Below are 26,050 nucleotides of genomic sequence, written 5' to 3' on the forward strand. Positions count from 1 at the left end.
TGCATCACCCAAAAAAACAAACAAAAAAACAAGATGTTTCATCACCCATAAGACAATACCAGTGCAATTTTCTTTCCTGTGGTAACTTTTTCCCTACTGAAACAGGACGTTCGTGTGCCTTTAGCACAGTCATGGACATGATTTGTTACCTGCTAGCTGCTAGTCAGTAGTTCAGGATAAGCCATTAATAATTTTTGTCTGTAAATCTTTGAACATTTTTAATTAGTATGTTGGTAAATATAGTTAGGTACATTAGCATACAGATCAGCTTAAAGCTAACACACTTGAAAGGCATACAAATTGATTTAATGGGGTCTTTAATACAGGTGCAAAAAAAAAAGCCTGGAGTTACAAAGACAAAGCAAGTGAAACAGGTAGAAAGGAACAAATAATGAGAGAGAGGAAAAATACATAAAATAAGAAGAAATAGGGGTTATAGGGTGAGGGGCTATAGTGACTAGAAAACACAGTTTAATGAACATCAATACAGATAGAAGGAAAGAGAGAAACAGAAAATGAAGTAGAGAGAAGGAGGAAAAGGTCAAGTAAACAGCGGTGACAAAGCCTTCTTGATCATCAATCACCCACGTCCAACTCCGTTAGTCAACCCCTTTCTGTTCCAGCTTAAAAGAAGTGAGCGTGCGCCAAACACGCTCCCTGTCAAAACATTATGATTCCACTCACAGACTGGCCATCTTAGTGTTCGCTGTGTGAGTCACGCAGACAGATGTATTATATCAGCAACACTTACTAATAGTAGAACACAGACGTTACGGGTCAGGTGTTCATACAAAGATACGCAGAGGATTTGCGCTTGCTCCCCGGGGAAAGGATCCCAGCGGCAGCAGGAAAAGGTCTTAACAGGTCATCACATCGTATATTTACTGCTCCCACTATTTTGAGGTGGATTACATTATAATTTCCTGCTGGCTTGTCCACCTACATGGTGGCCTATGATTCACAGTGAGTCACATCGGCAGCTTTGCGCGGGTGTGTGTGCGTGTGCCTATCCGAACGTGCATTGACAGCCAATTTCACCTCACTACACAAACAAATACATTTCTGTCTGGGTCTATTTAACACAGTTTGCCTGTTTACTAGCCTGGTGTTTACGCCATTGTGTGTGTCTGGCTTGGAAATAAGTTGGGTCATGCTGGGGTCAGACCGACTCAAGTGGGTGGCTATTAAAATATATATACAGTGGGTACGGAAAGTATTCAGACCCCCTTAAATTTTTCACTCTTTGTTATATTGCAGCCATTTGCTAAAATCATTTAAGTTAATTTGTTTTCCTCATTAATGTACACACAGCACCCCATATTGACAGAAAAACACAGAATTGTTGACATTTTTGCAGATTTATTAAAAAAGAAAAACTGAAATATCAGATGGTCCTAAGTATTCAGACCCTTTGCTCAGTATTTAGTAGAAGCACCCTTTTGATCTAATACAGCCATGAGTCTTTTTGGGAAAGATGCAACAAGTTTTTCACACCTGGATTTGGGGATCCTCTGCCATTCCTCCTTGCAGATCCTCTCCAGTTCTGTCAGGTTGGATGGTAAACGTTGGTGGACAGCCATTTTTAGGTCTCTCCAGAGATGCTCAATTGGGTTTAAGTCAGGGCTCTGGCTGGGCCATTCAAGAACAGTCACAGAGTTGTTGTGAAGCCACTCCTTCGTTATTTTAGCTGTGTGCTTAGGGTCATTATTGGCACATGTTCCATGATAAAAAACACATTATTGATTTTATTACTTCTGTTATGCAATGCACTAAATGCACAATAAGCCCACATTGCACACATGGCAGCAAAACAGCAGTGTAGCAGATTCCCTTTGTGCTTTGACACTGACAGTGTTTCTGCTGCGTAACGGCTGTGGCTCTATATAAAAAGTGTTTTTTGAGGTTAATACATTGAGTATTTCTTTTAATCATAGCCATAAACTATAAAAGTGATTACTGGGAGTGTGTGACTGTGTGAATTATTTCAAACTTGCTCATTATAAAATCTAATTTACATGAGGTGAATCACATTTACATTAAAATAAATCTACAAGCAAACCCAAACTGTAGCTTTGAACTTAAAATAGATAGTTATATTTACTGACTGTATATAAATAGAAGTAATAAATACACCAAAATGTGTTGCTTTTGCATGAAATGTACACGCAAGGCTAATTTATGGAGAAAATTAATTTTAAGTCATTTTGAATTTTGAAGTTTCTGCATTATTACTGAAAGAGTAATGCAACAGCAAAAAGAAATCCACTTTTCCCAAGTAACAGAAAAAAGGATAAATAAATTCTCCTTCCTGGCACCAAATAAAATATGACTATGTATTTTTGTGTATTTTATTCATTATTGCAGATGTTTTAAATATAGTTTGTTAACTCTTGCAGTCTCTTGGCAATAATTTTTGGTTCTTTCAAATCTGCATTCATTTTCTGTGACTTGTTCTTTAAAAAGCAACATGATTAAAAGATCATATCTAATTAAATATGCTCCCTGTTTATAAGGATTTTTCCTACCACTGGATAAATTCTAGCTTGAAGTGCCACCTTCACGATTTTTGCAGCCCTATAGCTGCTATTGCAGGCAATGCGCTTGTCCAATAAACAGGACATGTGATGTGTTCTTATGTTGAAAAACAGAGTGCAACAGAAGTAGACTGACTCACTATTATTAAACTTGACACACAGTATTCATAAAAACACAGTGCTCATGGCGTGAGACACTGAAAAACATTAGACTGAAAAAATGTCCATGCATGTGAACAGCCTCTCAGTCAACCTCAAACACAATGAATGGATTTATATGCTGTAGGCAAGTGAAAAACTTATGTTCAATGAAATGGAAATAAAACAAAGCAACTTTTTGTCAATTTAAAGGCTTTACTGATCTGCCGGAATAATGGAACATTTTTATCTTTGTGTGAGGTCTTTTCTCAGCAAATATTCCTATGTGTTGTTAATTTGAATAATTAACTGAAATACCACAATTAATTTGATTACAATCTTCAATCGATTGACAGCCCTCATTTTTTATAGAGACAACAGTGGAGTGTAGAAGAGAATGGAGGAAGGGATGAACAAAGAGAAAAACTAGGGCAGATATGTGTGAGAAAGAACATTATTAACAAACTACTAAAACCTCAAATGTCAATCAAATCATGCGTCTATGCAGGCAAACTGCCCCTCATACACACACACACACACACCCTCAGTGAGCCTTGATTGATCAGAAAATACTACTATCCAAGTTTTTTTTTTTATTATTAAATCAGGATGTGTTATCACTCCAGAGAAGCTGAGTGAGTCACAGCCTTGACTGGGAGGTTTTCCTCACTTTTCTCAAATAAAGAGATCCTCGATGGAAACTTTAGACTGCTATCATTCCTGATCTTGACTTGTTTCAAGCACTGCACATTCCGGCGAGCAGGCGAGTCCCTGAAGCATTCTACTTCAGAAAAAAACTAAAAACGTCAGAGTGACACATTGAGAACAAATTGAAGAAGACAAGTCCTGGAAAACCAGCGCCTCAGCTTTGAGCAGGAAAAAGTCGCTGACGCCAACAGTAGGCAGAAAATACAGTCCACGTACTCCTCCTCCACACAGGCTTAAGCACTCATCCCTGACAATCACCCTCAAACACTTTCTGAGGGGTATCTCTGCTGGACACCTGGATGGAGACCTTTCTGGAGCAGGGGAGAGGCGGGAAAACTCAGAGCTCCAGAGCATGCCGTGCATGTGAGAAGCAGAACATTTTTTTTTTTCCCCTGATCAAAGTTTTGGTGTCACCTCCACCGCAGGCAGTTGGTGGCATGATGGATGTATTGTGGGTGGGGGGGTGAATGAAACGTGGATGGAAACAGATGCTTGAATGCTGTACAGTTCAGAACAGCTGCTTTAATAAGATTGCTAATCGTAAATGATCAAAAACATGGTCTATTTGTAAACAGATTATAGCTGCTTTCATTTCACCATTTAAAACAGAAGTAACAATCACAAACCATAAAATCCTCAAAAATGTGTAAGAATACAAATATTCAGTGGGGTTTGAGAACAAACGTAAAACTGAGTATCAAAATTTAATTCAAATGCTGCCAGTAAAAATAACTTTTTTGGATTAAAAAAGGGAAAAAAATCTATTTCAAGCTTTTACAATAATAATATTTTTAAAATGTCAAGTAAATATTCTAAATTTTTTCAGGAATGTAATATCAGAGTGTACAAAGCAAGCATAATCATTTTCAAATACCTCTCAGTCCACACTATAATGTTAAAATGGCTTTTTAAAATTTATCCATTTGGGAGAGAATCTTCAAAACCTGTTTTCACAGCACAAAAATGGTGTCTCAGTGTTAACAGAAGGCCAAAACACAGAAAAAAAAAGATTCAAATGTTTTCAGATTAAAGGGTTAGTTCACCCAAAAATAAAAATTAGCCCATAAATTACTCACCCTCAAGTCATCCTATAGGTGTATATGACTTTCTTCTTTCAGACGAATCCAGTCGGAGTTATATAAAAAATTGTCTTTGATCTTTCAAGCTGTTTCATGGCACTCAGTCGGGTGTTGCATGCATTTGTCCAAAAGCAGTTAAATAAAAATCGCCCATCCATAAAAAAAAGTGTCTCACATGGCTCCGGGGGGTGAACAAAGGCCTTCTGTAGCGAATCGATGCATTTTTGTAAGAAAGATATCCACATTCAAAACGTAATAATCACTTCAATGTAGCTTGTGCTCACTGTTGTACACTGGAAGCAGTTCCGGGCGGATGACGTATGAGGTCAGCGCTGCGCATATATAAGTCATATACACCTAGGATGACTTGAGGTTGAGTAATTTATGGGCTAGTTTTAATTTTTATTTTGAATTACAAAATTCAAACAGAATTTGAACTATCCCTTTAATGTAGACGTAGCCATAGTCTCAGTAGTCTGTTTTTTTGGTCCCTGGTCTGTATTTGGTGTGTATGTCAGCAAATTTGCATACACATGTGTCGGCACCCATTCCCATATGATGTGCATTTGTGTGAGGGGGTTTAAAGCAGCAACAAAGGGAGAGAAACAAAGACAAGAGAGACAAAGGGAGAGAGAGAGAGCGAGATCCTCATCACAGATGCTTGCATAAACTGACAATGTTCAGTGTTAGCTGTCAAACAGATAGACACAAGCATGCTTGCTCAAGTAGCAAGTACAGAAGCATGGCTAGATTAGAAAATGAAACAGAATGATATTGGATGGATATTCATTCTGAGATTTGCTAAAGATTACATTTAAAGAAATAGTTCACCCAAAAATGAATCAGACCTCAGGCCATCCAAGATGTAGATCTTTTGTTTCTTCATCAGCACAGATTTGGAGAAATTTAGCATTACGTCACTTACTCAACAATGGATCCTATGTAGTGAATGGGTGCCGTCACAAATACAGCTGATAGAAACATCACAATAATCAACAAGTAATCCACACAACTAAAGTACATCAGTTAATGCCTTGTGAAGCAAAAAGCTGTGTGTTTGTAAGAAAAAGATCCATCATTAAGATATTTTCAACTTCAAACCAGAGTCTTCCATCCATATTATTGCTTTCTTCAGTGAAAAAAAGTTGTCTGGTCTGAATCAGGAGAGAAATATGAACAGATCAAGCACTGTTTACAAATGAAAACGGTTTTAAACAAATATGTTGATGGATTTTGATGTGAAAGGACAACAGGGGATCATTAGAGGAAGTGTTATTATGGATTATGGACTGGTATTTTGGTCAGAAGAGACAGTTTAAAGTTAAAACGCCTTGATGGATTTGTTTCTTAGAAACACAGCTTTTTTCTTTACATTGATGTTAATTGACAGACTGGATGGATCATTTGCAATTATGTGGATTACTTGTGGATCATTGTGATGTTTTTGAATTGAACTTAGAAAATTGTTTAAAACATTTTCTGAATGCGACACGACAGTTTTGACAAATCACCAGTTTATTTTGCTGATTTCAGTCAGCTTTACCACAGATTTACCATGTTATACTATACATCCTGATGTTGCTTTGTAATCCACTCTAGTGAGTAACTTTTAAACAAACATTTGATGACAGAGGAACAGTGGAGAGAGCATCCAACAAAAGATGAACAAGAGAGGAAAATAAACAGTTTATTTTTATGCCTTGATTCAGTTTACTGTAACTCAGTTTAATTTTGTATTGCCCTCAATTTAATTCAGTTCCATTACAGTCAACTCCCCGTTTCTCTCCTCTCCCCATTTTTCCCTCCCTCTCCTTCTCAATCTCGCTGTATGTCTCCATTAGAGTGCAGAGTGTGATGTTTTCAGAGATATAGCAGCACCCCGCACAGCCTGGGGCCATACAAACAGTCTGCCACAGCCTCAGAGGGGCCTCGTGTGAAAGTATAGTAACCATGATGAGCACAGTTCTAGAGTATTCCCGGTGGGAATATTTCATGCCTTTTTCTCTCTCAGTGCAGAGGTGGAGCACGTACAGTACACACCTCATGCCCATTCAGACTGAGGGGGCACGTGTCTCCTGAGAGTTTAAGTAAGTTACATATCACAATTATTTGAGGTTAAAAAAGGCTTTATAAAGTATGGTAGAATCCATCCATTTACATGTCTGAATTTGATCTGTCCAATCAGGTCCAAGAATATTTGTACTGTATGTGTAAGTGTCTGATAAGTAATATGTTACTATTGATAATGTTAAAGGGCACCTATTATGCTCCTTTTTACAAGATCTCTTTTTCAAGGGACCACAAGTATTTGGATAATTGACTCAAAAGCTGTTTCATGGACAGATGTGGGTTATTCTTTCGTTATTTCTACACCAAGAAAGCAGGTAAAAAGTCTGGAGTTGATTCTAAGTGTGCCATTTGCATTTGGAAGCTGTTGCTGTGAACCCACAAAGGAGCTCTCCATACAAGTGAAACAGACAATTGTTAGGCTTCAAAAACAAAACAAATCCATCAGAGAGATAGCAGGAACATTCAGAGTTGCCAAATCAACAGTTTGGGAGATTCTGTGAAAAAAAGAATGCACTGGTGAGCTCAGCAACATAAAAAAGGTCTGGATGTCCACGGAGGACAACAGTGGAGCAAATACAGAGGGTTGACCACAAAGTGCATACAAGGCAAGATTAGACTTTCAGATTAGAAAAAGCCAGACCAGTTCTGGAAAAGCATTCTTTGGGCAGCTGAAATTAAGATCAACCTGTACCAGAATGACGGGAACAAAAAAGTATGGAGAAGGCTCTGAACAGCTCATGCTAGGTGTATTTGACTTATATATGCGCAGCGCTGACCTTATAGGTCATTCCCCCGGAACTGCTTCCAGTGTACAACAGTGAGCACAAGCTACATTAAAGTGATTATTACGTTTTGAATGTGGATATTTTTCTTACAAAAACGCATCGATTCGCTACAGAAGGCCTTTGTTCACCCCCCGGAGCCGTGTGAGACACGGTTTTTATGGATGGGCGATTTTTATTTAACTGCTTTTGGACGAATGCATGCAACACCCGCTGAGTGCCATGAAACAGCTTGAATATTCTGCAATGGCCAAGTCAATCTCCTGATCTCAACCCGCTTGAGCATGCATTTCATTTGCTGAAGACAAAACTAAAGGCAGAAAGACCCACAAACAAACAACAACTGAAGTCAGCTGCAGTAAAGGCCTGGCAAAGCATCACAAAGGAGGAAACCCAGGCTCTGGTGATGTCCATGATTTCCAGACTTAAAGGCATAGTTCACCCAAAAATGAAAATTTGATGTTTATCTGCTTACCCCCAGGGCATCCAAGATGTAGGTGACTTTGTTTCTTCAGTAGAACACAAACAAAGATTTTTTAACTCAAACCGTTGCAGTCTGTCAGTCTTATAATGGAGGTGAATGGGAATCACGGCTTTGAGAGTAAAAAAAAAAAACATACGCAAACAAAACCAAATTAAACCCTGCGTCTCGTGACGATACATTGATGTGTAAAGACACAAAACGATCTGTCTGTGCAAGAAACTGAACAGTATTTATATCGTTTTTTACCTCTGATTCACCACAATGTCCGAACTGTCCCGAGCGTGTTCGCGTCTTCTTCTTCAGCCGGCGTGTGACGCGTCGTCTTCTTCTTCTTGCTTTACGACAGATTGTAGACTTATAAGTGCATTACCTCATTACCATTATCTCTCAAATGGACCATTGACACTCTACAATCTCAATTAGGACAGTTCGGACATTGCGGTGAATCAGAGGTAAAAAACTATATAAATACTGTTCAGTTTCTTGCACAGACCGATCGTTTTGTGTCTTTACACATCAATGTATCGTTACGAGCCGCAGGGTTTAATTTGGTTTTGTCTGTGTATGTTTTTTTGACTCTCAAAGCCATGATTCCCATTCACTTCCATTATATGACTGACAGACTGCAACAGTTTGAGTTAAAAATCTTCGTTTGTGTTCTACTGAAGAAACCGAAAGTCTTGGAAGCCCTGGGGGTAAGCAGATAAACATAAAATTTTCATTTTTGGGCGAACTATCCCTTTAAGGCAGTCATTGCCTGCATAGGATTCTAAACCAAATATTAAAAATGAACATTTTATTTATGATTATATTTATTTGTCCAATTACATTTGAGCCCCTGAAAATGGGGGGACTGTATAAAAATTGTTGTAATTCCTAAGCATTTTATGTTATATTTTTGTTCAACCCCTTGAATAAAAGCTTAAAGTCTGCACTTCAATTTAATCTTGATTGTTTGATTTTTAATCCTGTTCTAGTGGCATACAGAGCCGAAATTATGAAAATTTTGTCAGTGTCCAAATATATATGGAGCTGACTGTATATTATAATATACATATAATATTAGATCTGTCTATTAAGTGACAGCAGTGTAATATACAGTACCTATACTGCTGACTACACTGTTAATATGACCCAAACAATAAAATAAAAACAGAAAATCACTCACTGCTCTTGAATGAATAATTGTGTGCGGCTTACTCAGGGCGGGGTCTCTGCTAATACGGCACTGTCCGTCAACAGTTGTGGGTGGAGTGGCTGGAGCCTGATTCTGCAAACGGCTTGTTCCGAGACTCTGCTTATTATTTATGGGGATTAAAAAGCAGGAATTTGTGGATTTTTATCACACACACTGCCAACACACAATTATGTTCAAACAACATGTAAAAGTGAATTTTGCATAATAGGTGCTCTTTAAAACTAAAACCATGAAAAAAACTTCTAAACAAACTAAAGTTAATAAATAAAAATAATAATAACTATGCAGACATTTTAAATATGTGTGTGTGTGTGTAAATGACAAAAAACAACAAAAACTGTTAAAATGGAAAATATAAAAATAAAATCTAATTCAAAATATTGTAATATATTAATTATTCAATATTATGTTGAATCCATTTTTTAAAACAAAAATGCACATTATTATTTTAGTGTTGAAAAAAGTTTATTTTTTCTTCATGTCTTATCTGAACTAGAGCACCAAGTGATCCAGAATTGCCTCAGTAAAATTGGTCCATGATGCCTCTGGTATAACACGTGTGTGCACAACGATGTCCTATGGATGTCAATGCACCCGTAAAAGAGGTATTGTGAATTGGAACAGCAGTTTTTACCGATCTTGTGGGAATTGAAATTCTCAACTAGGACGAGGTGCCCCACTGTCAACCCAACTGCACCATCTGTCCAATACGTATTGCAAACATTCAACAGCCCATAAACTCCGGCTCAAATTTTTTCCCCAAAGGATCCAGCGGAATGGGAGGTTTCTCATCAGTCTATTCATAGTGTAGGATTAACAGACTGTGTCCTCGCACAGCCAGCTCTGGGTGCCTCGCTGTCTCTGATGCCGTGATTGGCACCTCGATGTGAATCACGTTGAGCAGAGGCCTGCGTTAGTGATGAGGGGAATCCCTAACACAGCTTTCCTTACATGGGGCAGCACAGACAGGTCAGTCTTCTTGGATTGGAATCTCATTTTCATGCTGTTTCTTCAACCAAAGATGTTGCATTTGTGTGCAGTTATAGGATTCCCAAAAGATATGTCAGGAGACCTCCCAGATGTTCTCCTACCATAACTGTCATTTACGGTGGGGACTTTGTCACAGCTGATTTTGTCCCCATTGTTTTATGAAATAGCTTGCAGCAAGGGAATTGTCTAATACTGTGTATCTCCATCTGCACTTTCAGTTCATTAAAATAAAAGCTGAATTAGAGCCGGAAGATGGATCCCTTTTGTATTTGAATTGAAAATCTCGACACTGGATGGACTATTATTACATAGTATTTCTCCATGAATTTATTCACTGACCTACAAAATCCCGGGTCAGATAAAAAAAAGTAATGTTACAGCATATTTTCCTTACATCTTGAAAAAACAACAAACACTAATAAAAATTACAAAAACATACAACAAAGTTACTAAAACTTTAACTAAAATTAAACATTAAACTGAAAACAGAATATATATACGTATATTCTGCTGCAGGGTCCTCTCAATGACATAATTTCCTGTTTTATCATTTTTCCCAGTAGGAAATAATAACAGAAGCATTTTTGACCTCTTGCACCCCCATTAATTGATCAAAATGTATTTTAATTCAGAAATTTCAAATCTGCTCATCATAGAATTTTTGAATAAATTAATCGGTAGGAACTGACCCAATTATCAAATTAAATTATCTGTGTGCTAAAATTGGTCAACAAGAAGTAATGAAAAACAATACTAACAATGAGAAAACTCAGCTGTCTGTTGTTGGATATCTCTTTCTCTCTGTTCGTTGCTCTTGTTTCTGCTTTGCCCCTCTGCTGTACCGCTGTGTCTCAGTGGAGCTGAGCGAGAGTGACCTCGCAATCGACTGCTAATACAACCGTCATCGCCTCACAGCACCCGCTAGAAACAAGCACAGGGAGGGGGAGAGTGAAGGCAGTGAGGAATAAAACACGGGATGAGAGTTTGTAGGTGTAAGTGTCTGCATGCTCGTTTGACAGGAAAACAAAAAAGGAGAAAGAAAGAGGAGGTGGAAGAAGTGGAGGAGGTGTCATAGCAGCAAGTATTAAGGTTAAGTAAATAGTCTCCTGACGGCAATCTTCACACTCATGGGTGATTTTCAGTAGGTATTGTGTGAGAAGTGGAGTATAACTGAGATTTTATGAAGATTATTACATAAAGTTCACCCAAAAATGATAATTATGTTCCTCACTCACATGCCTTCTGAAACCCATACAGTGTTATTTTAGTATTATTTCAGTTTCATTTCAGTTTTGAGCTTTTTCATCTTTATTAGTGTTTATTTACTTAAACTTTTCTTTCTTTTTTTCAGCTTTAAATGAATGAAGTGATTTTTAAAAGTTTAAGTTTTAATTAACAATAACAACACTGAACCTGTATCATTTTCTTTCTTCACTGGAACAAAAAGAAAATATTTAAAGCTGCATGTGAATAGTGTCTGTCATCTGTCAATAAAATGAATAACTCTTACATTTTTTAAGTCTGTTCCCCCTACAAATACATCGTAAGGCTTCATGAGACTAAGAATATGCTTTTATTTGATTTATTTCTCCATTTTTTAAGCTTGACAGCCACACTCATTTTCATTTTAAGGAAAAAAAGAAGCTCAGACATTCTGCTAATTGTCTAATTTTCTGTTCCACAGAAGAAAAAGGTCATACAACATTGAGTAAATGATGACAGACCTGAACTATCCTTATGAAGTATTACTATTCATATAAGGATTTAGCATGGAAAGAAATCTTGACACACTGGTGCATGAGGACTTCCTCTGACAGCCTTGGCTGCTGCATTATGTCAACATCTGGGAATGTGTGAGATTACGTTCAACAACAAAAAAGTCTCCCCCAACACATGCACAGAGTGGAAGAAAAACAGAGCTCAAAAGAGATGCACTAGAAAAAAAAAAGTGTGATCCAGTGATATCTGGGGAAGAAAGGAAAGAGAGGAAGTGGACGCTTCTGGCATGAGTTAATACACATGAGTGGAGAGCAGTGAGTATGGTTGTAGGGCATTGCATTTAAGCACTATCAGTTTGAATGGTCACTGCAATGCTCTCCATTAAAACTAGGTCAGTTTTAGCAGGGGGGCATTGCTTCTGAGGGGAACTGTCCAGATTTAATGCGCTATCAAAAAAGGGTTAGTCCACCCCATTGCAGGGGGAAGGAGAGCGTTTCAAATACAAGTCTCTTGACTCAGTATAGCTTTCAGTGAGATGAGGTCACTCAGAAGTCAAAGCTCTTAAAGTTGCAATGTAACGGAAGCACTGACAGATCTTTTTTTCCCATATAGTGGTGTACAGATTATCAAAAAATAAAAATGTAGGGTGGGACTAAGTTCTGTCCATCAGTTGTTGAAGTTGTTGATACATGATACATTCACTGGAAGATCCAATGGAAGATGGCACCTTTTTTGTAGTTATAATGTTAGTCAAGTATTTTCAACAGTGTCTTACTGAAGAAACTCTTTAAGCCACAGTCATAGTAGACTTTGACTAAGTGAAATAGACACTGCAATGGCGTAATATGACGTCACACTCTGCAGCGTCTTTTTTAGAAAAATAATTCATCATATAATACATCCAAAATGTAAAATTATGCAATCTACTCCAGATTTAAAGTTTGTGTTCTTTTAAATTTTAAATTTAGCTAAGAGTTCATGAGCACATAGCATATCGTTCTTCTACAATATTGTTTTCACATGACACAGATGAAAATGTAACTTGAACACAGCAAAGTTCACATGAGCCTGGGTTTCCAGATTCCCGCATTCGCATGCGCATCAAACGATTTGTTTAAAACAATGACTCATTTAGGAATGAAACACCACTACTACAATAATTACTTCTCTTGAGGCTTCCACTATTTTCATTGGTAGAACAAAAAAAAGACAAAACAACCATCAGTATTGAGCTTAAAATATGAGTTACTCAATATTAAATGCTTATTGTTTGAACTTTTACATAAAAGCAATATCACTTCACAATCACACTGTCTTGTGCCTACAGTTGTGCCTTCAGATCACCTGCTGATCAGTAGCATTTTTGCTCATGTGATATTGCTTAAATATACTGTAAAAAATGACTGTATATATAATGGTATAAGACTGTAAAAATGCTACAGTAAAAACCTGTTAAATGGTTAAAGGTAAGTTCCCCTACTATATACGGTGAAAAACTGTACTGGACATTACATGTAATTTTACGGTAGTATACCGTTTTTGGAAGTAGAAAAAGAACTTATAATTTACAGTGAAATTGTAATTGAAATTCATAGCAAATTGACATTCCTAGAATTCCCTGCATTACATTTCAAATTTTATGTTTTTTTGTTGTTGAAATAACTTTCTTCTGATTTTTTTCTTATCAGTTGTTAGGGTTGTATATTACATCTAATGTTATTAAATTAATGTTTATTGTATTATTTCAGTTTCGTGTGTGTTACCATGATGGTGTTCAGTGTTTGTGTGAACGACACTGTGCACCTTCTATGTTAATATTTAAAAGCTGCTTGTGCTTTGGTTCATCATGTAACTTTCTCATCACCACTTGCACTTTTGCAACCTGTTCTGTTGAGTGACTATTATTGTGCCAACTGTAAAGTTGGGTGGAGGAGGGATAATAGTGTGGATCTGTTTTTTATTAGTCATACTGTAATAAACACTCATTCTACAGTGATTTGATAAACATGAAAAAGCACATCAGCATGTGGATTCTAAATGAAGTTTTTTTTTTGCATGATACATGCAACCACAACCAGTCCATATCGACACAGCACTGAGGTCAAAGGTGACTGATCTGGATCAAGACATCTCCACACTCTCCACAGCAGGTATCAAGCTCAGACAGACATAAGACTGTTACAAATCCTGCAATAACACAACAGCAATAAAGCTGCTCGTTTTTATCCTGACAGCCTGCAGCAGACTGCTTATCATCTGAATTATAATCAGAGATTCTTTCTTCCTGGCTGTATAAAGAGCACACTTTCATCATGGCTAAATAAATCAGCACTTAACACACTACATCAAGTGCATTTTACAGACACTCATCTCAGTCAGGTCACAAAGAGAGTGAGGAGGGATAATAGTGTGGATCTGTTTTTTATTAGTCATACTGTAATAAACACTCATTCTACAGTGATTTGATAAACATGAAAAAGCACATCAGCATGTGGATTCTAAATGAAGTTTTTTTTTGCATGATACATGCAACCACAACCAGTCCATATCGACACAGCCCTGAGGTCAAAGGTGACTGATCTGGATCAAGACATCTCCACACTCTCCACAGCAGGTATCAAGCTCAGACAGACATAAGACTGTTACAAATCCTGCAATAACACAACAGCAATAAAGCTGCTCGTTTTTATCCTGACAGCCTGCAGCAGACTGCTTATCATCTGAATTATAATCAGAGATTCTTTCTTCCTGGCTGTATAAAGAGCACACTTTCATCATGGCTAAATAAATCAGCACTTAACACACTACATCAAGTGCATTTTACAGACACTCATCTCAGTCAGGTCACAAAGAGAGTGAGGTCTTTCTTTGTTTTTTTGCATAATGAAGAAATACCAGCAGTCATAGATATGATTCTCTGAATAACAGGATTGCTATGAAAATATTCAATATTTTTCCTTGCTGATTTAATGCCAGATCCTTGTAGAACATGTAAAACTGCTCACTCTCAGCTAGGCCTGTCACGATAACAACTTTTTGTTGTACGATATATTGCCCCAGAAATAATTGCGATAAGCGATATTATTGTCATTTTAAAGGCCCTTTTTATGCCACTGAATATATAATCATAATGTAACAGCATAATAATGCAAGAAGGCCTACACACTTCCAAATGACAACAAACGTTTAATTTTTAAGAATATTTAGATCATGGAAATGAAGTATCAAACTATTAGATACCTTAAAAACCTGAATAAATAGTAAATAAACATTTTCTAACAAAAAGTGCAAAGTAACAAGTAGAAAAAAAGAAAAATGCACAAAGAACTTGTATGGAGATTTTTCCATCTACAGATTTTTCCCTGACCTTCTTTTCTCTGTAAATTAAGCGTGCACTGTATTGCTGAAAAACACAATCACTAATTAGCAGTCAGATATCCGTATGCACAAAGGCACAGATCCCTAAACAAGACCATATCTGCAGATGAAGCTTTTTTGTAGAAGCATTTTCTAAATTTGAACTAGCACCTCGTGACTACACCACGTTATGTACAAGAAGCTGCAAAGTAAATATAATGGGCAATATATTGCGTCACCAAAAATGATTGAGGTCATGTACATATATTGCACGATAAGTCGATATATTGATTATTGCGACAGGCCTACTCTCAGTCGTCTATACGATTTAATATTCTGTTGTAAGCCGCTCACAGTTCAATCTTGCTTTGCATGTTCTAATTTTAACAATCTCATAGCGAATGAGCAGATTTATGTTTATAAGCTGAGGATAGAAATGGTGACTGTGGGGACAGTCCTAAACCGTCCTCTGTCCCACTGACTACTACAAGCATAGTACAAATAGTTATGTAAGCGGATGAAAGCTGTGTTGAAAGAGAATTTCTGATTATCTTTTTGCTATTGGAATCTCAAGGTTTTATTTCTGGATCGTGGATTCCCAAAAATGTGGTACAGTGAACAAAACGGTCTACATACCTGTACGTGTATGCCTGTGTGTGTGTGAGTGTGTGTGTGTGTGTGTGGAGGGGCAGCTGTGGGTCAGCGTGTGATGGCTAATGGTTAATGGCTGACTGGTGGGCACACAAGCTGATGGTTGTCTCTCTCTCTTTCTCAGGCCTCAGGGGACTCATCCGTCTTGTCATCACATACACATTGAGTGATAAGATAAGAGATAGATATGTGTGTGTGTGTGTGTGTGTGTGTGTGTGTGTGTAAAATCTATAAAATAATCTATCTATCTATCTGTCTATCTATCTATCTATATATAAATAAATCAATGATTTTGCATTGATTTAAAATAATATAGTATATTATTTTATTTTTAAAAAAGAAGTTTAAGCACCAATTTTTGTTTTCAAAATGTTTTACAAATTTCAGGCGATATGCGAGTAGCAAGATGAAGACAGAATTTTTAAGCATATGATCTGTGAAGAGTCCCTTTAAAATTCTGCCACAGCGTTTAACAACAAAAATCGTACAACTTAATTACCAAAAGTCAAGCTAAAATTTTCATCTTGATAATACTTAAAAATTTAGCTAATGTACTTTGAGAGCTCTTTACCATCTCAAGGAGAAATCAGCACTACATTACTGTAGTAGAGATGTGTTACGGTAGCAAAGTCACAATACGATATATACGTTACAGAGGCCCCGTTACGATGCGGGACTGCACTAAATTTCACCTCAGTAGAATTTAGTATAGCAGCTGTTTATTAAATATTGCATACTATAGGGCAGTTGACATCTGCACTGTACTACAGTATAACAAACAATATATGTAATGGCGTAGGTTTCATTTTAACATTGGGCACTCGATCCCCACCTAGTACAATATTCGGATTGTTTGCATCTTGTTTTTAAGCCCATAAATAATGTACTCGTTCAAATAAATTTTTATTGTAATGTACTCATTCTAATATATTAATAACATCATATTAACATTGCTGGTAGGTTATCATTGCACAAATTAACAGACTCTCTAGGTTAAAATATTAATCTAAACTAACGTGCTGTCTTCACTGTAGCTCACGCGCACACATTCAGACACACAGATTGCACTGCGCACACACAGACGTTCAGCAACAGAAACTTCCCAGCGCTGCCCTCAATTTTATCAATAAAATAGCTTCACCACTGAAGAGCTGCATTATCTTTATCAGCAAGGAGTTGGTATAACATCACTGTTTTGAAGCAATTAAATAGAGAAACGCGGCAAAAACCGAGGTAGGCCTAATTCATACATACACAATCTCTCTCTTTCCTTCTCAATCGTTCTCCGGCCCATAAATAAACACATACTTGACGAATTACACTTTTCTGAAAATAGAATATCGAAGTGGAGATCGCTAAACTTTAAGCTTACCGGTGTTTTCAGAAAGCCAACACTTTTATCCTCTGTGATTGTGCCAGGTTAGGTGCAGATATTTCAGTATTGTGTCTCCGAAGTGTGCAGCTCTGATTCGGGGATTACGGGGATCAGGCAACCCCAGTTGTGTTCTTCTGCAAGTCAGATTAATCCTTGTTGTAGCCTTTATTATTCTCTATTCTCTAGAATAACAGCCGAGTAGTGTTTACTGTAAGCACATCTGAGGACATGTCAGCAGTGTAACGCATTGATTAGCCCATACTCGCTGCTGGGTCTTCAGTACTCGCTAAACTGTAAGGCCGTTTACTCGTACAAAGCTCTTGAGGAGGCAGTCGGACAATAAAGTGGCATCTTAAGAGGTGCTTAAAAAGACTACCCACCTCTTTTTACTACCCAGCACTAGAAACCCGGTTATCTGTCTATCTGAGTGTTTGTGGGTCAATGACAGAATGATTGTCCACAATAAAGAAGAGGAAAAAAAATCCAGTTTAATTCAAGTATTAGAAATCTACTCCTTGAAATTGTGTTGTTTTCATATTTTCAAAAATAGTTATAATTTAATGACTAAAAATGTCATGGTTTAACCATTTGACATCTGAACAACGTTTAATATACTTGGTAAAAAGTATTTTCTACAATTATCATGAAATATTCTTTTCTAAATATCATTAAATATAATTATATTTATATTAAATTTTTTTTTTAAAATTCTTATATGACATACATTTTTCAGAAGAAATTACATTGATGTACTTTTTAGTTTACCATAAATGCCAGTAGATTGTCAGTAGATTCTGCATTACATTTCAAAGAAATAATTACAAAATTACATAAAAAGAAAGCAAAAAGCACACTTAAGTTTTTGCATTTAATATAAATTTAAACTATAATACCTTTTCATTTAATTGTGAATAACATTCAGTTAAGAATCCAAAAATATTACATTTAGTTTGCACTTAAGTATATTCTTCTGTGTGTATTATTTCCATAATATATCCTCTTTTTAAGTATATGTTAAATTGTATGTCTGTTTTATTAGGGACCACGGGACTTGAGTAATAAAAAAATGTTATTAGGCTTTTTTTTCTTGATTATGATATCAGGGCAATGGTAACACCCTGGCATTTTTGAGTTTATGGACCTTAAAAAGTATTCAAATAAATCTCAATTCAGAAAACAAAACCTCGCTCATTATAGAAGAGGTGTATTCAAGTCAGACAATCCATGGATTGAATTTTAAATGTTTTTTTTTATTCATTTAAAAAGCAGACACAAAAATGAGTGTCATGTCTTTGACCCTTGTGTTTTAATGAATAGCTTTCTTGTCATTTACTGCATGATATTTCCTCAAGACACAAGTTGTCGGTGCACTTTAACCCCAATTTAAACTGCCATTCCAAGCACTCAGTCTAAAACAAACACTACATAACACTCTCAGACATCCACTATATACTGTATAGTAGCTGACTATATCCTACCTGAGCCCCTGTGTGAGGTGTGACACTGAGAGGGCAAACAGGAGAGAATGGGGATGGTGAGCATCCTAGAGGTGATGGAGTATGGAGGGTGGGCTGCTCTAAACGTCACACATAGGGGGGAAAAGTCTCCAATAATGGGAAGGACGACAGATGCTCCAGTTTCCGTGACAGAAATGGAGGTCAAGTGGAGATTTATGTAAAAGGGAAAACAGGCAGCGAGGGAGAGAAAAGGAAAGTGCATACATATTATGACTTTAACTAGTGAATGGGGAGGACAGAGCAGCAAAGCAATGATTTTACACAGACAGCACCATAAAGAAATGAGACCGAGGAAGTGCCTTAAAACAGAAGGGAAGGAGTGGATTGCATTATTTCCCAGGCATTTGTGTAAAGCTCAAGTAGATCTTCATCAACACCAAACCATACATATGTTATTTTTATCTAGGGCTCAAAATCATTCTTCATTTATTTTATTAATTTAATCTATCTTTAAAGACTACAAACATGCTGCAAAATCCAATTTAAAAAACCCTATATACACACTACTGTTTAAAAGTTTGGGGTCAGTAAGATTTTTGTATATTTTTAAAATAAGTCTCTAATGCTCACCAAGGCTGCATTTATTTAATAAAAAAGCAGTAATATTGTGAAATATTATTACATTTTAAAGAACTCTTTTTTTATTTGAATATACTTTCAAACGTAATTTATTCCTGGGATGGCAAAGCTGAATTTTCTGCATCATTACTCCAGTCTTCAGTGTCACATGATCCGTCAGAAATCATTCGAGTAAGCCGATTTGCCGCTTAGGAAACATTTCTTATTATTATCAGCATTGAAAACGGTTGTGCTTTTATTGACATTGTGATGTATTTATTTCAAGAACCTTAAAAAAATATGTACAGTAATTTTTAATTTTACAAATTAAACAGTACTGATACATGGCATCATGCTGGGAGTAAGAATTCTGAGCTGTACTCGTTTTCACAAAGTTGCTCCAAGTAAACAGCAATTGTTATGCCAAGAGCAAAACAAAGCACACAACCAGTACCCTAGGCTGCTTAATTGACCATTATTTCCCATTTATCTTTCAAGACGCTTGCACTGACTGACTCTCAAGTCAAGACGATTGGGAAAGGCTCGAGGTCTTGGCAGTGGAGCTGCCGCATCAGACTATTTACAGAAGCCAACAAAGACATCATCGGGCTCTCGTGCCAAGCATGAATAAATAAACATCCAATTGAGAAATGTCTCATGCACTTTCTTAAAATGCACAATTTCTAAAGTCTTTGGCAAAAGGATCTGTCCAACAGTCAGGAGCTGTTGTAAAGACAGATGTGTAATTCCACTATAGATTTTTTTTTGTTTTCACATAGAAATTATGTTATGGTGTGACTTAGAAAATCATTGGTTCAGTTTGTGAGGTGAAGTTAGTGTGTGGCCTCAGAAGTTTCTGGATAGAAAGCAATAAGAATTGGCGGCTGCAATAATATGAGCATTAAAATATGAATACGCACACAGTTACAATAGTAGTTCAATGTATGTCTGAGTATAAATCTAAATACGAGTACCTTATTCACACAGTCATAAAAAGAGCCAAAAGAGACCCATTTCCACCAGCACTTTTATAGCTAGGCTGCTCTTTTTTAAGATGATACACCACTGAGCATTCTACCTCAAAACTGCCTTTCCATTATATTTAGGTTTTGCATTCATTGCACAATGAAGCAGTAACTGTTTTGTGTTACCAGGAGTACTTGAGTCACATCTTTAAAGAGCCAATATATATATATATATATATATATATATATATATACAGTATATATATAAAAATACAGCAAAAGCCTTTCATCCAGGTAGCTATAGCTAAACATTGCCTTTTTCACTTTAGCTGTAGCCTATACAAATATTTGTACTGAATTTAATGAAGATCTTAATTCTTGACATTTGAATTGTGTAATAGCTTCCATACCAGAGGTGTAAAGTATTGGAGTAAATGTAATTAGTTACTGTACTTGAGTATCTTTTCGGATACTTTGTAGTTGTACTGAGTATCAAAGATATTAGCTACTTTTACTCTTTACTTCACTACAGTTTTGAATGAGTATCTGTACTCTTTACTCCACTACATTTGAAATGAGTGTTGCAGTTACACATTACATTTTGCATGGACCTAGCTTTTTCTGCAGCAGTTTATTTCTGCTACAAAAGACGTGATACTGCATATTACAGGTCACTGAAAGTACTGCATCTTGTGCGTTTTGCCCTTACTCACCCAAACCTGTCAACAAGGCTGTGTATATATAGCCCTAGTTTTTCTTTAGTTCCTTGTGAGTTGTTGAAAGTAGTGGTTGTCTGTTTGCCAGTCCCTCTGTTCTTTGTTCTCTTTGGTTTTTGCTTTATTGTTTGTTCTAGTTTTTCGATGAAATACCAGCACATAGATCCTTGCCTCTGCCTGTTTTCCGCAGCTTCTCCGCAACGTTACAGTTTTTCCACTGGCATGCTGTTTGCCAGTCATTCTGTTCTTTGTTCTCTTTGGGTTTTGCTTTATTGCTTGTTCTAGTTTTTCCATGAAATACCAGCACATAGATCCTTGCCTCTGCCTGTTTTCCGCAGCTTCTCCACAACGTTACAGTTTTTCACTGGCATGTCTCGTTGACTAGTGCATCTTTGAGCCTATAAGTAAAATACTTAAGTATTGTTAAAATCAGACACTCTAAGACTTTTACTCAAGTTGTTTTGGAATTGGTGACTTGTAACGTGTCGTGGAGTAATTTTCACTGTAAGGTATCTGTACTTTTACTAAAGTATGGTTTTTAGGTACTCTTTACACCTCTACTACATACTTTGACCTATGATAAACCAAAAAGTACAGGTTAATCGCAAATTCGCAATCAACAGATGTCTTAGTACGGTTAGCACTCAAAAAAGAAAAAAACTAGCTGCACAGCTCACAGTTCTCTGCCTTTTTTATTTTTAAACTTTATGAATCTGACACTTGCTCCTGTGGCATTATGGGATAGTTCAGGGTCCAGTGGTTTTTAGGTACTCTTTACACCTCTACTACATACTTTGACCTATGATAAACCAAAAAAGTACAGGTTAATCGCAAATTCGCAATCAACAGATGTCTTGGTACGGTTAGCACTCAAAAAAGAAAAAAAAACTAGCTGCACAGCTCACAGTTCTCTGCCTTTTTTATTTTTAAACTTTATGAATCTGACACTTGCTCCTGTGGCATTATGGGATAGTTCAGGGTCCACCGGTTGCACACAATCTCAGCAAAGTCAGTCACTCAGGTACTGTTCGCGTATATTGATTCTAATATTCTAAACGGACGCGTGAGAAGAAAAGCTTTTAACTCGTATCTGGTTACATAGCAGCGTCAGAATTCTACGGGGTCAGTTCTAGATCCCAGCGATCCCTAGGCCTTCGTAGCCTACTGTATAATAAATATTACAATATAAATCAACTTAAAACCTGAGTCAATCCGGAGTATTATTTAACTTATAGTAATCGACAAAATGAGCGTTTCATTTGGCTTTTAAGAAAGACTTAACATTTCTTATGGTAAATACATCCAGACGGCCGTATCGTGACTATATGAAAGATGAGAAGGAATTTCTTTTCTACACACGTAGAGAGAGAGAGCGCGCGCTCGCGTGAGATGCTGGAGCACCTTTACAGAGATGACATCATGACAAGTGTGAGCCACTGATGACAGAGAGCCTCATCTTTAAGCAATAATCACAACGTGTAAAGAGGAGCAAACACGAACACGAGTAGACATGAATAATAAATGGCATCGAAATCAAGCTAAATCGTCCGGCTAAACTGAACGCCTCCACACACACGTGAATGCGGCCACTGCGTCTGTCTGCTGCAGAAAAAAAACTGTCGCATCATTTCTAGTGGATCAGACATTAAGTACAACATGTCACAGACGATATTCCCCGCACGCGTCAGAACGATTCCTCACTTGATAGAGCACACACTGTACTGACTGCGTTAAAACGCACTGCACCTATGATGATAAAGAGCGAAGGATCGAAGAACGCAAATTGTGTCAATGATATCGAGCGCAGGAAGGAGGGATGTCGTTCCTGAGGGACGCACGGCCCGGGGAGCCTGAGCAACCCGATGCCCGTCTCGCCAGCGGTCTCAGAGACGCACTGTGAGACTCACCTCGGTAACGCACTGTACTTTCAGCGCACACTGATGCCACAGATCTCACGACGATCATTGCGAGAAACCCGCACGCTTAGAGCGAGACTCGCATCCGCTCTGCTCTGCACGGGTTACACCGGGCTACGGGACGCTTACCTCCACACTTGTCCCATCTGAAGGATGTGAATGAGCGTCTGCCAGACCCACACGGACATGCGACAGCATCTGGCCCTGCCGTGCACCCCTGGGCCCAGGCTGCTGCTGAGACCCTCCACGGAGCCCAAGCCGCCCCCCGTGTAATCCTGCACGAACCACCTGAAGCTCAGGATCTGGACCAGCACCGACGGCACCAGCACGAAGAACAGTGTGAGTCCGAACCAGAGGTAGTCCTGCTTGACGTAGTAGTCGAGCGCGAGCCACAAGTCAGTGCCCACGTCCCAGAAGAAGACTAGGAGCGCGAGGACGATCCACAGGCAGTCCAACCACAGGCGCTTCTCGTGAGGTGGCCGCCTGACGTCTCTCCCCTTGCCCCGGAGGTAATGCAGACAGGCGCTCCGGCAGCCCCAGTAGCACGACGAGGTGTTGCAGCAGTGGCAGATGTGGAAGGAGCTGCTCTGCCGCGGGTCGTCCTCGCAGCTCCCCACCGTCTCGTCCAGGTTGTGCAGCTGGGCGAAACCGGCGACGACCCCCCGACCGTCGGATTTCGCTGCCATCTTGCTCTCCGAAGCGCACACCTCCGGTTTCCGAGGCTCGTGACGTCACTTCCCCGACACCTGTTTCTCCAGAGTACCCCTAATGAGGTAGCCATGGACTTGTGGGGTGAGGCCGAGCATCCTCCTGCGGCGCTGCGGACGGCGAAGTCAGCGCTGATCTAGTTCTCGAGCCGGCACGGGTCAGAGACGAACTCCTGGAAGCCGGTTCTTGTCACCTGCGCATTGTCTTTGGGAGCGAGCGCGGGACTGTTCCCTGAGACACCCGCCGCCGCCGACTGGATGTCTCGACTGAAGAGAGACGCGGATCCGTACTCATCTAGGATGCCACCTAGTGCTCGGTTCGCACCTCTGGACCGCTGAGTGATGTAATGCTGTAGGAGTGAGCACGCCGCTCGAGCTCTTAACCCTTTCGGACATCAGAAGATGCTGCTCACGTGGAAATTTGCTGGTGGAACAACACTTTCGCGTACATAGCCTACACATGCAGGATGCTTCTCCTCTCCACTGTGCCATCATGACATCAAGATGACTATTATAATGCAATAAACACATTTATATGAGATTTCAACAAGATCCACTCACGAAATGAGAGAGCGAAGCGATGGAAGCGTCAAGCGCGACGGGTTTGGGGTCAGGTGCGCATCTGTGCTGTCCTGCTTGTGACAAACAACTCTCTTCTGTGAAAACTAGGAAAGCTCAGTACATTTGTAAACTTAACAGCCTCTCCCTGGATGAAAGTAGCAATAAAGGTAGAGTACATCTGTAAAATGAGGCGCGGAAAATATTGTTGTGACAAGACAACTGTCCTTATGGGAACGCGCGTGTGCTGTCCATGAAGCGCGCAGCCAGCTGACTCTTCCTTATTCCTTTGTGAGTGTGTTGTGAATGGGTGGACTGATTGATTGATTGATTTTGTTTCTTTGTCGTTCTGTTGTATCTGCCGTTTAAAATACTTGAATCTATCTTGGCATTCAGCATTCAAATATTTCTGATTAATGACACATTCATTTTTTCATGTTCTGTCTCAGCAATTTACTAAATATTATTTTTAAATTTTAATGTTAAAATAAAATCGATTTGGCAAGTACCTGCTAAGAAAATTTTTATGTTTTAAATTATTTAAATAATTTAATTTAAATTAGGTCAAGTCTGCTATTTTAAAGGGGTCATATGATGCGATTTCAATTTTTCCTTTCTCTTTGGAGTGTTACAAGCTCTTGGTGCATAAAGAAGATCTGTAAAGTTGCAAAGACTAAAGTCTCAAATCCAAAGAGATATTCTTTATAAAAGTTATGATTGATTTATTTAAAAAAAAAAAGAAAAGATGTTTAACTTTTTATTTATTTGTTTTTGTTCTATTTATATTAAATTTTTATTACTCTTTATATATTTATTGTTTTGTATTCTGGTTGTGTATGTAATTTATTGCTATGACTGTATCCCCTGTGAATGCTATATCTTCAATAAAAAAAATAAAAAATTATTTATAAAAGTTAAGAGTCAGCCATGCCTACCTAAAACGGCTCGTTCTAACACGCCCCCACATACCTACATCACTATGTGGGAAGATTTGCATAACGCCGCCCAAATGTTCACGCAAAGAAAGAAGGCATAACTTTTATTCTCGCTGTAGTATTGTTGTTGCCGCCGCCATGTCGTGAAGGCGCTGTGTGTTTCGTTGTGAAAGCAAAACTACTTTGTTTGGCCTTCCAAAAGAGGACGATATCCGCTTCGTCATGCCTGGAGCTGATCCGTGCTGGTCGCTGAGGAAATACTTCAACTTTGCTCTGTGGATCACCGGATCGGCTTTCACCATGGACGACGCGGAGTCCAGCCCGGGGTCGTCACATGTGGTTGCCGCAAGCGCTCCTTCGTCGAATCCGCCGCCTCTGCTCACTCTAGCCCTCCGGCCGTTCCTCACTTTATCTCCCGGGCTTGCTGTTATCCTAAGAAAAAACTTACCACATAGCACTTGAGCTTTGATTACAAAACGAAGTGTGCTTTGTCTGCCAGCAAAGCAGTGCACAATGCAGTCCTGGCGTCCAATGCCACCTCTATAGGACTCTGTCTCACCCTCCCACAAGCCATCGTAAATCCTCAACACCTGTGGAAGCGCCAGGGAAGCATTACCAAGATTAAGACAATGCCACTGTTACATTAATAAGATGATCTCACACTACAGTCCCACTGGTTGCCAATAGGCTTAGATCGTAACATAAGGCCATGTGCAGCATGGCAGCATTACAATAATCATAATTTTTATTACAGCAGTCCTTGTTAATTAATGAAAAGATGTATGCGAAAATGACATTTCTCTGCCAACCCTTCCCATTTGCTTTCAATTGCAATGGTCATTTGATGTGAATTACATGAAAATAAGATGTTCAGAGAATGTGTGCACTGCTGCCTCATCTGGCATTCATAAATGGTTCCCGTACCGAAGGAAATGTTTGGAAATCATTCATAAATGCAGTGATTTTGAATTTGCTCAGTGCTGCAGGTCTGGTATGAAGTTCTTCAAATTAACACACACTGTCAGAGTCTCTTCTGGGGTAGCCAAGGAAATGTCACAGAAATGTTTGATGAGCAGCATATGCTGGAATAACT

General features: G+C 38.4%; 1 protein-coding gene across 1 annotated transcript in view; it reads right to left on the minus strand.

Moving 5' to 3' along the window:
- xkr6b (XK, Kell blood group complex subunit-related family, member 6b) overlaps positions 1–24,389 on the minus strand; it is a 53,121-nt gene extending 28,732 nt beyond the window's left edge. The window contains exon 1 of the mRNA XM_016277352.1: positions 22,887–24,389. Coding sequence (XP_016132838.1) covers positions 22,887–23,443 — 557 coding nt within the window. The 5' untranslated portion in view covers positions 23,444–24,389. The remainder of the gene's footprint in view (positions 1–22,886) is intronic.
- Positions 24,390–26,050: the final 1,661 nt, after the last annotated feature.

Source organism: Sinocyclocheilus grahami, unplaced genomic scaffold (assembly GCF_001515645.1).
Source record: "Sinocyclocheilus grahami isolate Dianchi unplaced genomic scaffold, SAMN03320097.WGS_v1.1 scaffold111.1, whole genome shotgun sequence".
Classification (NCBI taxonomy): Eukaryota; Metazoa; Chordata; class Actinopteri; order Cypriniformes; family Cyprinidae; genus Sinocyclocheilus; species Sinocyclocheilus grahami.